This window comes from Heterocephalus glaber, unplaced genomic scaffold, assembly GCF_053883595.1.
Source record: "Heterocephalus glaber isolate CG9 unplaced genomic scaffold, H.glaber_assembly_v1.0 deba00001532, whole genome shotgun sequence".
Classification (NCBI taxonomy): Eukaryota; Metazoa; Chordata; class Mammalia; order Rodentia; family Bathyergidae; genus Heterocephalus; species Heterocephalus glaber.
Window position 1 is genome coordinate 23864042 of NW_028258330.1, and position 12639 is coordinate 23876680.

The 12639-nt window shown below is 54.2% G+C and overlaps 1 protein-coding gene and 1 long non-coding RNA gene across 3 annotated transcripts in view; one reads left to right on the forward strand and one right to left on the reverse strand.

The window, feature by feature from the left end:
• The window catches only part of Nol4l (nucleolar protein 4 like), a 117560-nt gene that overhangs the window by 62578 nt on the left and 42343 nt on the right, over window positions 1–12639 (reverse strand). For both annotated transcript variants that reach the window (XM_004840574.2, XM_021254886.2), the window contains exons 2-3: window positions 11934–12089; window positions 6095–6206 (exon numbers count right to left, since the gene is read on the reverse strand). In XM_004840574.2, the coding sequence (XP_004840631.1) occupies window positions 6095–6206; window positions 11934–12089 (268 nt within the window). The remainder of the gene's footprint in view (window positions 1–6094; window positions 6207–11933; window positions 12090–12639) is intronic.
• Window positions 1–12639, forward strand: part of LOC147824699 (uncharacterized) — a 46741-nt gene that overhangs the window by 13704 nt on the left and 20398 nt on the right. The gene's annotated exons all lie outside the window — the stretch shown is intronic.

The window sequence follows — 12639 nt, forward strand, 5'->3', positions numbered from 1 at the left end:
CCATCACCACCACACCCAAGAGACAGGGTCGGGGAAGTAAATGCAACCTATCCTAGGATGACTCTCTACACCTGGCCCTCCAGAGCCAGCACCCAAAACAAAGAAACACCACAACCATGCAAAACAGGTGAAAGAAGCCAACATAGAAGGTCGAACACTGTACAATTCTGCTTGTGTGAAATGTATAGAATGAGCAATTCACAAATGGAATGTAGAATAGAGATTACCTGGCAGTGGGAAGGGGGTATTATATTTAAAAAGGTACAGAGTTTCTGTTTAGGGTGATGAAAAACTTCAGGAAATAGATAGTGGCAATTAATGTGTCTAAATGGTACGATTAAACAGTAAAATGGCAAAGTTTATGTTATAAATATTTTACTACCAAAAAGAAGAAAAGCCGGGAAACATGAGGGGACAGAGAGGACAAGGGGAAACCCAGCTTGGCCAGGGTTGAACAGCCTGCAGACAGCAGGACTCCGGGTCATATGGGCCCCCAGGACCAGGGCTCTACCAGGCACATTTACAGTTATCAAGTTTTATAAAAATGCAGAAGTTTGTCTTGATTTTTAGCTATGTTGTCACACACAAAGTGTGTTTCATTTTTGTTCTTTGAGGGAAGAAGCGTCACTTAATGGAAGGTCTCAGAAACTGGCTTCAAGTGGTCCACCCTCCCCACCTCTCTTTTTAAAGAGCTCCCTCCTGTTTTGGGGACAGGAAGTTACTGGCACAGACAGCTGGTGTGTAAGAAAAATAAGGTGCATTTTGTGCCTTTCTCTGGCCAAGCAACTATCATCCTAGACTTAAAGTCCTCAGTACCAGGGGTCATTTAGGCCCCGGCTCCCCCAAATCGATTGGCTGGGAGGCAATATCAGCAGACATTCTAGGATTTCACTGGGGTGGGGCCACTGAAAGGAGCTGGGGTTCCCGTTTGCAGACTGTGGAGCTTCAGACTGAGAACCGCTGCTTCTGTTTCATTTCCTCAAAGATGAGGAGCTTGTCTGGTGAGAGGTTACTGAACTACAAGGTACTTGTGAAAGTCCAGAGAGGCAGGGAGCTCGCTGTGTTCTTTCCCTGATGGTCACCCATGTCCTGGTTGAAATGCCATGACGGCTTATGAGAAAGTATTATTCACAAAGCCAGTTATAGGATGGGCGTGGTGACACACACCTGTAACGCCAGGACCCTGGAGGCTGAGGCAGGAGGATGACAAATTTGAGCCCAGTCTAAGCTACATAGTGAGACCTCATCTCAAAATAATAATAATAATAATAATAATAATAATAATGTCAGTTATACTTGAGTTTAGGAAAATGAAACAAAACAAAACACAGTGGCCAGGATGGCATTCCTGGGAGGCAGGAGAAGGAGTCGTCACAGGTCTCTCCCCTCCCCAGCATCTCCACAGAGCGGAAGCCATTTCCAGGGCCAGGTAGGGGAAGGCAGGATGCCTGATCCTGGGCAAACACACAAATCCACCAGACAACATCTTTTGGTGGTGGCACCTTGCAGGGCAAGGGACATTCCATGTCAGGAAATGAGCCATGGTAGTGGGAGGTCCCAGGGCTTGGTCATCACAGTGAGGAGAAGGCCAGAAGAGGTTTTCGGCAGTGGGAGCCCCACAATCTTTGAACCCCATTAATGGGAAGGAGTAGGCCTGGAGCCTATGGCTCATAGGCAGGATCTGCACCAGGACAGGAGAACTCAGGCAGAAGCCCAACAAGGAAGAGGGGTTCCTGGGGCTCCCTGAGGAGGCGGCAGCCATGCCCAAGCCTACAAACAAACCACCACCACCAGCACAGTGGACAGTTACCATGGAGAGCCAGGGATTTAGCTCAGTGGAACCTTGCCTGCCTCACAAGTGCAAGGTCCTAAGTTCGATCCCTGTATAAAAAAAAAAAAAAAGACCACAAACCATGGAGAGGGTGAGTTAGGAGCCTGTGAGGGTCATGGGGGCTAAACAATCCAGCAGGTTGCTGGGAAGAGAGATGGAGGAGGTGCCCCCAAGATTTCAACACCTCTTGGCCAAGGAAAATTGAAACCAACCCAACTGCTGGACCTAGTTTTCCATGCCCTTGAAAATAATCAGTGATGTAGGGCTTTGCCCAACCCAAGCCCACTGCCAACCTCCACAGTCACAAACCAATGCCCATCAGTCACAAACGCTTCAGCAGAGGGGCAGTGGCCCTCATGCCCTCCAGGAGGGATACAAGGTGGCACTACTCACGCACTCTCACCTACTGAACCAAAGAGCTCCTCCTCCTGGGATGGCAGGGGTTCTGGGTGCCCACTGCAAGGCTGGGAAAGATCCCCTGGTGGCGCCAGTGATATGTGGAAGGACAGGTGTGCAAGAAGGGCCAGGCACAGGGAGGCCACAACAGCAGCTGGTCTGGTACATGAGGCTCAGACTTGGAAACTGCTCCCAGGCCTGGGGCCAGTCAGAAGGGGCAGGATGATCTCCAGGGGAAGCGAACTGGGCAAGCAAGTCCTCACTTGAGGAGCACTGTGTGCTGCATTCGGTGGGGCAGATGGGGAAATAGAATATGGGGGCCTCTGGTCTCAGGAACCAAAAAAGACTGAGCAGGATGTGAGTCCATTAGAGCTTGGAGGAGGGCAGACCGAGGGCCCAGGAGTAGCTTGGGAAAGCTTTGTGAAGAGGATCAAAAGGATCTGTGTTCAATCTCCCAGCAATGGACTACCGAGCACTTTTCAAAGTGCTCCATGTGGATCCTTTTGCTTGGTGCTCCCAAGAACCCCATGAGGTGAGTGCTGGTAACAATACCCCCATCTTACAGACGAGACAGCACTGCACAGAGAGGCTATGGAACTTTCCCACAGTCACACAGGGAGTGTGAGAACTGAGAGAGGATAGGCCAGCATGTGGGGCCAGAAAGGACAGGCTCTACAGGGGCAAAGGAACAGGCTGGAAGGGACTGGGTGGAGAAGGACAGGAAAAGGCATCTGGAGGGCCAGGTACGGAGGGGCCTTGGGGACTACACAGGTGCATCTGGGCATGGTTGCGAAGGAGTCACCACCCACATGGACAGGTTGTTCCCTGAGGAAGCAGAACCATTGTGCCCACTGCCAACTTGGGGTTAACAACCATGCAACATCAAGTTGTCACATCAGGAAAACTGAAATGTGACACACAGTCCCTCTCTGAGCACGGGCTGCTCTGAGGGCACACCTGGCTCTCCTGTCCTTCACCCTGACTGGGAGGCCCTGGAATTTCCCACCCTAGGCCTTCAGGATGACACTGCCTCCTTTGTTTATACTCCTGGTGTGGGGGGGGCACAGGGCTGTCCAGGCCCCCATACGATGCTAGTGACAAACCGCTGAGCCAGGGAGAGGCCGCTTAGCTTCCTCTCTTTCTTTCTAACATGAGGCCGGGAAGCAAGGCACTCTCCCTGCCTTCCTCAAGAAGCCTCCATCCTGTCCCCTGTGGGGGGAGGGGGGGCTGCCTGGGACAGGGGTGTGGAAAGGGGAAGGGCCTGGTGCTGGCATGGCAGGGGTGCCTGAGGAATCGAGAGCAGCTGCCGTGCCAGAGGCCACCATGGCGGGCAGGGATGGGAGCTCAGGCCCTCGCTGGGGCAGGAAAAAGGAGGGGGCACCTGCCAGCTGGCAAGGTCAGTCCAGTAGGCTGACGCCTCTGGCCATTTAGCAGACAGGGGAGCCTTTCAGACCCTGAAGCTTGCCACAGGCAGCTGCCAGAAACCAACCATTCCCTGCTACACTGTGTCCAGGATGTGGACACGATGTGCTCACCTGGGTGGGGTGGGCTCATCGTGGAGCCCACCTTGGTGGAGGCTGGCTATGTATCTCTCTGTGGGGTCACCTGGACACTGGCAGTGGTACAACAACACGGGCAGGAAACAGGCAAAGGGCACTCAGGTACCCTATGGAATGGCTTGTTTCATTCATCTGCATCCTCAGGAGGAAGGTGTTCTGTCCACTTTGAAGATGAGAATGTGAATTCTCTTGCCTTTATCTCTGCCTCCTGGGAGAGCCAGCATGAGTGACTTCACCCAGCACTTCTGTTAATAGCTGTTATGAGCAGCAGGTGCTTAGAGAGGTTCCCTAATCTACCCAGGGACACACAGCAGGGGACTAGGCTGCACAGCCAGACCTGCCTGACCTTGAGCCTACACTCTCATGGGCCACATGGTCTCCTGCTCCCCCAACATCTCCTCGGCCTGTGATGGGAAGGTCTGGTACTGGGACCCAGAAATGGTGTTGCCCTGAGGATGGGCAGGGATGTCTTCTCCTCTGCCAGGCACAAGCCCCTGAAAGAGGCTCAGCACAGAGCCCACTGAGCTGGTTTATATCCTCGGCAGCTCCTGGCTGTGATCTCCTTCCCTCCCTCCTCTTCTCTGGGTGTGGGTGCGCAGTGGTGGCAGCCAGAGAGAAGCAGCCTGCTGCTGTGATCAGCACGGCCCTGGGAGACTTTGCAGCCTTCAGTGAGGAGCTGGGGAGGTGAGGAGGACCTCACACTATCAGGGATGCTGAGCAGGGGAGTGGGGTGTGGAGCCTGAAGTCACCCAGGGCAGCTTATAGGCGCAGCCCCTCCTGGCCCTGCCTCTGTTCCTCTAGGCAGCAGTTCTTTAGCTGACTCCGCCAGTTGCTATGGAAACAGGACAGGAACAAGAGGGGGCAGGCGTAGGGTGGGCAGGATCCAGGCAGGCATAACCAGGGCACATGCCCCTGGGGCCTAGACTGTGCAGAGTGGGCAGCAAGGAGGAGAAAGTCCTCCCAGCCCACCTACCATCTTGTCTGGGGAGCTGCTGCCACTCAGCCAGGGCCAGGCCACATGGACAGCATCCTCAGAGTCACTCAGACATCCCACCTCATCACAGTGACCACCACAGCCACAGCTCACACTTTCCACTCAGTAGACCCATGCAGGCACGTGGACTACCTCTCAAATCTCAGCTGCCTCAGGGTGGGGGGGGGGCATTATTAACCATCCATTTCAGAGGAGAAATTGAGGCTCAGAGAGGTGTAGTTACTTGCTCAAGACACAGCAATTGAGGAACAGTCCGTATCCACACAGTACTACCTTGGAGCTCTGCTCTGACACCAGAACCAGTGTTCTGAGGTTTGGAAGCTGGCCGATGTGCCTGGATGAGGCTGTCATGGCCTGGTGACCTCTGGATTTGGTGAGTCAGCTGGTATCAGAAATTGCTTACATGTATCAGGGGCCTCGAGAATGAGAGGAAAACGCCGATGGCCATATTCTGACGCTGAGGTCATTGCCTGCTCAGCTCTGTGGCTGACTTCCTACCCTAGCCTGTGGATGCTCCCTGAGCATCACCTTGATAAGAGGTTTCCCTCCATTCCCACTTTGTTCCCATCCTCAGACAGAGGACCTCAGCTTCAGTGACACCTGCCAACCTCATGCCCAAGAGCTGGTACAGTACATGGGGAGGCCTTGAAACCCTGGTAAATGGCCTACCTGGGCACCATTCCCCAGGGCAGAGTGATAACCATACCAGCTCAAGTGTGCTAGCCCATCTCCTTGAGCCCAAGCCACCTGTGGGCAGATGGGGGACATGGCACTGAAGTGAGGACCTTGCTGGTCTTGCTGGTCAGGACAGAGGAGGGGAGCATGGACATTGATGCCAGGGACCAACTTCAACTGCTCTCAAGTGCTCTGTTTTAGCTTCTAATCCATACCCATAGGTCTACTGACCTGAGACCCAGGAGGCTTATTGCCAAAGGGCAGGAGGACACACAAATCAAGGGGTATGCTGCCCAGAGGCACCCATGTGGAAACAGAGGCAAGCGTTTGGTCCAGGCAGCCAGAACAACAGAGCTTTAAGGTCAATGCCCATTTTCCACTGGAACCTGGCTAGAGGGAAGGGGCTGGCCTGTGCCTTGAAGAATAGGAGGAATGGGGTTGCTGGCTTCTAAGTGAAACTTAACATTTAGAAGAAGTTAACTAAGACAAAACCAGTCTCTCTGGGCACGTCACAGACTCACACTGGCCTCTGGGAATGGTGACACCTGCTCAGCCTGCACTTTCTTCTTGTGCCAGCAAAGGGCAGGCCCTTTCAGTTGGGAGCATCTGCTCCAGCAGCCCTCACCCAAGCGTCCCTACCTTTGGGTTCCAGGCCATTGGAATTAAAGTGCATCCTCTTCTGACACTCGGTGCAGCTCATCAGGAAGCGGGTCACAGCCTCTCTCGGGAGGAAGGCGTAGGTCTCTGCGATCTGGGGAGGAACCAGTTTGCTCATCATGTCAATCCATGGGGGCAAAGGGGTCACCTAGATCTGAGCTTTGGTGGCAGGCACTGTGGACCTTGCCAGGAATGGCAGGGATTTGTCCAGCAGGGGCAAGCACTGGCTATTCTGAGTTGTGAGAATGAACCTGTACTTTTGCAGAAAGCTGTTTATTTAAAAAATTTGAATAAAGGAGATTAAGAATTGCAAAAGTGGGCTGGGGATTTAGTGCAGTGGTTCTGGCACCTGCCTCACAAGCACAAGGTCCTGAGTTCAATCCCTGGTACCAAAAAAAAAAGAATTGCAAAAGCAAAGCATTTACACATCATCTAGTCTTTAGCCTGTTCTAATAAGTAATATTCCTCTCAGAACATTTTAATGCTGCCTCTGCAAAGTGAGCATCACTCTACAGTAGGATGAGAAACTTTCCCTCTTGGAAATGGATAAACTGAGACCCACTTATAAATTCACTGGCTCTGGCCTATAAACAGAAACCAAAGTTAGGAAAGAGCTGTGAAAGGCTGGCACCAGGGAATCAGACTTTTCAAAGTTGTTGGGCTTTTAGGGACCCTTATGTTCCTGGTGAGTAAGGCCCAGAGAGGTAAATCAACTCATCTGAGGTCACACAGCTTTTTAGAGGCAGTACCCCAGGGAGGAGAAAGGGCTGGTGGGCAGGAGGGAACGTAGACATAGAAGGGAGAGAGAAAGAGGAAAGAGCTGGGTGGTGGGTGAGGAAGAATGGCTGTGGGCCAGAAGTCCAGCCCTCTCTCCTTGCCCTGGGTTTTGGGAAGCCTGATGGCCATGGCTGTTGTCTTTGGGCCCCAAGGGTCCCTGCAGCCCCAGGTTCCCATTGCAGGTGTCACACTTGCTTTCTGTAGCCCGGTCCTCCCACTCTTCTCCACTAAGGGGCAGCATCACCCAAGTGTTCCCCACCCTCACTGTAGCGGGGCTGGGGAAGTTGGAGGGCGTGGGGCTGTTCCGGATGTGCCCGCCCTGCCTCCCTGTGGGCAGCACAGGTCTCCTCCCATCTGGGCCCACAAATGCCTGCTCCACCTCTGTGGTGGCCGCCAGGTGGGGGTGAGGGCGTAGAAGGCTGGGGGTGCCCCTGGCTGTGGCCAGCCCTAGGAGCAGAGGCTCCCAGCTCAGCCTGCCAGTGGAGTTCCAGGGGCCACTCCTGCCCTCCACAAAGGCAAGTTAATTTTGGTGACACAATTGTTATTTCTCAGCTGATTTGATGCTCTTTGGAGGAGGCAAGCTCCTTGATGAGTTATCTTCCTTCCAAATTCCCTGTCTGATTGCCTTCCTCTGGAGGTCAGGGACAAGGGTAAATCCCGGTGCCTGAGTGGAGGTGGGAGATGGGAAGACCACAACCAGTCCCCTGGGTGGCAGGGCCGAGGGATAGAGGCTTTTCTGCCAGGCACAGGCTCATCTTCCACCTCAGCCTAGGGTTGCTGGAAGTCTTGGGGTTGGGTTGTTCCTAACACACCTGCTGGGGGGGAGGTGGGCTTAGTTGAGGAGCTGATGGCTGTAGGAGCAGGGGGGATTGGTGCATGCTGGGCAGGGAGGAGGGCTGTGGCTGACTCTGGCCAACAGATGACCCCATGGACTTCCTGGAGACAGCACCCCAGGGCAGGGCTCCGAGAGCTGAGCAGACAACTTGGGGAGGAGGGTGCCCAGTCAGCAGGGAAAAGAGGGCAAGGTTCACACCAGAGGTGCAGCCCTGCCTGCCTGCCTGCTTGCTTGATCATCTACCCTGGGCAGAGGCATTTTTAAAGGGTTCAAGGAGGGGCCTTGGCCTGGCTGTTCTCCTGAGGGCTGCACATAGGACAGGCAGGGGTCCTTCTCACCACTTGGCCTGCTGAGGGCACAGGAATGATCTCCTCTCCAGGGGTGGGAGTGGTGGCTCTGTTGGCTTTGGCAAGAACCCCAGCAGTGGACCAGAGCTTGCTGGCCTGCCATGGGGAGGGGAGCACTGGGCAATACCTCCTGGGTGTGGGTCCCCCAGAGGGATGAAAGAGGTGAGGCATCCTCTGAGCTGGGTGGAGTGGAAGTGGGTGGGTGGGGGTGGGAAGGCCCTGCTGGCCATGGCTGGAAAGACACACCTAGACTGTCTGCAGCCTCGCTCTGCTGCTACAGAGACCAGTAGGAGGACACACCCCACCTCTGCAGGCATCTTTTGGTTCACCCTCCTGGCTTGTCTTGCCCAGGACTAGAAATGGGACCACTATTTCTATTTGAGTGTGTGGATGTCCCAGGCCACAAGACCGCAAGATGACTTGAAACTAGAAGGACAGTCCTCAAACATACTCTCATCAATAGGATGGTGGTTTTCAAGTGATTTCAGAGCGACAGACCCTGTTCTAGAAATAGCTGTCCATGCTGAAGCCCAAAGCATGAAACATAAGGATGAAGTTTCTGTGTCTAAGGAGGGGAAGCTCCAAGACCCTTGTTCCCCCAAGTCTCACCCAGCTGCCCTGCACTGTCTATGGCCTTGCTCTCAGGGCCTCCTGCCTGGACACTGAGATCCACATGTGAATTTGCCTTCTCCGTTTTTCTGAGTGGTAAAAACTGAGAAAGGCTTTGTGGAAGCTGTCTGCTGAGTTGCTGGCCTGAAAGGCCCTGTGTTCACTCTCCAACTCAGAGGCCGACAAAGACAGATGAGGCCAATTGGGGGGATTTGCACCACTTTACAAGATCCTCCTTTTGCCCTGTGTTGGATTAGCACGTGGTGGGCCTGGAGCAGCTGCTGACCACATCTGGCCTCAACTCCAAAGTGGCTCTGGAAACTAATCTGACCTCCCAGGACTCTGGGAGAGAAAGAGGAAGCAAAAGCGTTCACTAACTTCAGAAAAGCAGGAAAGCCCCTTGGGAAAAAGGGTCGGTCCTACGTGTGGGTTCAGGGAACTTTGTAGAACTACCTGGAACCTTCCCCAGACTCTTCACTAGTGAGATACCTTGGGATCTTTGGAACCTCAGGTCACCAACATCAGAGGCTTCCTCTTCAAAATCTGAATTCCACCCCCCACACACATACCCCAGCACTGTCCAGTGTAAATGGCTATCTACCCCTGGCTCAAATACCTGGAGGCTTAGAAAGCTCACTACCTGCCCTCTTTGATCCCTTGGTAGACAGGGGAAGGTGCTAAAAAGTTCTTTTCCTCACTGTAGAACTGACCTCCTTTAGTGCCATGAACAGGTTGGCCATCTCCCTACCAGGACCCTCACCATCCCTACAGGAGCCCCAGGCTTGTAAGAAAAGCCCTCATGTCCTCAAGATTGTAAGGCAGCCCCAGAATTCAGCTTTGGCAAGACACACAGGGACAGATCCAAAACTCCTTCAGGCAAGGGCTTCCTGCAAACACTGTGGTACCAGGTTGTGCCTCTCTGCAGCTAACAGCACAGGTTACCTTAGGGGCTCCTTCCAAAACTAAGGACAGGATGGGGCCAGAGCAAGGCCTGGGTGGAGGAAAATGGGAGTGGGTGAAAAGAGAAGGACAAAAGCATCCAGGAAGCACCCCTGCTCCCAAAAAGGAAAAGGGTGGCATAAGAAAGGTGACAGATGGGAAGGGGGGAAGGGAGAGGAGGCACATGGTGGGGGTGCAGCCTCCTCGCCTCACATCCATGGTGGGAGAGCCCTGGCCTGCTCAGCCCAGCCTTGGCCCTGCTGCTGAAATTCCAGCTCTGTACACAGCCCAGCAGGCTCACTGCCAGTCATGTGCCAGCCCCAGGCTGGGTAGCAGGAAGTGGGGCATGCAGCAGGCATATGGACAAGAAGTCAGGAAGTACAGACCAAAGGGCTGGATGTCCACTTGGCCCAGGGATGCAAGTGCCAGTGGGACCAGCCTAGTCCTGTCCTGCCCTCTTCACAGCAGGGAGGCCACAGACCCAGGCCCAGGAGAGCCTGCAGGAAAGGCTTGGTGCAGGCCACTGAGGGCCAGGGAAGTCACATGGGCAAGGGCCATCTGCTGACTGCAGGAGATTTGCAGAGAAGCAAGATGTATACTGGTCAGGGCACAGGCTTGGGGCCAGCAGAGTCACCTCAGGCATGTTGTGTGTCTCTTTGAGCCTCAGTCTCCTCATCTTAAAGTACCTGCTTCACACATGAAACCTTCAGATGTGTAGAGCTCAATGAAGTTAGCAGGGGGAATGCTGAGTGCAGAGCCTGGCATGTCTAAGTGCCCAGTCCCACTTGAAACTCAATGCTTAAGAAATCTCCCCAGTCTCATCAGTACCAAGGCACCATATCACTCCAGCCTTGTAGCCCTCCCTTCTACATGCTCTGGCAGAAAGATCCTCAACTCCTTTCCCAAGTCATGTCCTGAAGCACAGACACTGAGCAACAGGAGGGCGGGGAACAGGATGAGCATCTCCTGCTGCCCTCAGCAGGGCTCCTCTCTGTCTGAGGCCCTAGGGCTGGGGTCCCTCCTTATCCCATTCAGGGTATGGCCATCATCTGAGGACAAGGGCAACCAGACTGTTGGATTCTTTAAAAGTGAGGCCATATGGGGAAATCATGAACTTAGGCCACCTCCACTATAGTCCCTGGGTGTCTATGGAAAGACCTGGGGACAGGAGTGAGGTCACATCTGCCTTAGGCAGGGGATCTTGGGTTCAGAGGGCCCATGTCTAAGATTCTGAAGATAAAGTCAATGCAGAAGAGGGTATGTGGGCCAGCTGACTCCCACTCAAGGGCTGTGTGACCTTGGACAGGAGGCTCAGGTCTCTGGGCTGTCTCTAACAGGGACACAGACCAGGGACCGTGGGAAAACTTTGAGGCTTGAAGGAGCATAAAATGGTGAGCACTGAAAAAAAAAATGGTGAGCATTGGACAAAGGGCTCAGAGCTGGGAATGAGCCATGGTGACAGACTCAGATGTGAGGACCAACATAAGGATGGAGTCCAACACAGCGAGGCTTTCCTGCAGACCAGAGCTAGGCCTCTGCTCTGACCACAGTCTGCTTGTTTCCCACCCCCTCATTTGTGATGGTTCCCACTCTGAACTGCTGTTCCCACTCCCTCCCATCTACCCAAAACACAGAAGGCTGGCTTATATGCCACCTTCTTCACAAAGCACCCCCCCAAGCTTAGCACTGACACCTGGGGGTGGCAGTGTGTTTGCTGATGCCCTGAGTGGCTGGGTTTTTGCTCTCTCAAAGCTAACCTTGAAGACACCTCTACTTTTGTGGGTCTTGCTTTTGCCCTCTGCTTCCTGCCCCAAATCTAACTGTGATCTCCTAGAGGGTAGGAAGTAGGTCCTCAGATTGCCCTGGGGACTCCTGTACTGACATTCTAGGCTTATGGGGAGCTAGATGAACCCACATACAACAAGCTGGAGGACAGGCCTGGCACATAGTAAATGCTGTGCCTTGGGAGCATTGACACCCATTTTGCTTATTATCTGCCCCCCCCCAGCAGGCTGCAAGGGGTTGGGGAGGGGGTGAGGCAGAAACTGGGAAGAGGAAGGCTTCCTCCCTGCTCCATCCCTCTCCTTCCCTCCCTCACACTCCCTTCAACCTGCTTCGCCTTTGTGTTCAGACCACAGGACCCGCCCCTCACCCTGTGAGCTGTCTCTGGCTGCCATGCCCTTGCCCTGTGCCCCCTTGGGTCCCCAAAGGCTGATTCATTATGCCTCAGCCCCCCCACCCCCAACATGTGTGGAGCCCATGGCCGCCTGCCAAGGCCTGGGGCTGCCAGAGGAGGCAGAGACAGAAATCTCACCGCCCGGTAGGTTTTCTTCTGCCCAGCGTGCTTGGGGGCTTTGCCTGGCTCCGCCGAGCTCTCCACATGCATTGAGTAGATGATGTCAAAGAAATCTTCCACCACAGCAACCCGCTTCAGAGAGATGCCCTCGGGCTCCGACAGGCCATCTGCCCCCTGCGACAGGGTGGACAAGCTGTGTTAGTGTCAGGGCTGATGTTGGGCAGAGCTGGGCCCTGAGGCCGGGGCCATGGGTCAGGGGCCAGGGATGGCACTGCTCCCTGACCCAGCATGGCTTCCAATGGGGTTGGGAGGGGGCACTCGAGGCAGGGTGGCTGCTGCTACTAAATCTACCAGCAACAATGGGCAGAGAACCATGACCACGAAAATACAAATTAAAAAATCAAGAGGCTCCATGTTCACAATTTCAGACAGATTGTGCCAGACTCGGGCGGGGAGCTCTCAAATCACACACTGTGCCAAGACCATCGTAGGAGTCTCTGGGGAGGGGCGAGTGCTAAATAGATGCGGCCCCATCAGGAGCTCACCAATTAGCAGTAACCTTTCACTGTGGTCCTGGGCTGGGATCCCAGGGGACCAGCTCCCATCACCTGGGTGGCTCCTGCCTCCACCCTGGCCTTTCTGCAAAGCTTTTCACCACTGCCGCCCTCCCCACTCCAGCAGCTGAGCGGCATCCACAGCCCCCAGGCTCTTTGTGTGTGGAGAT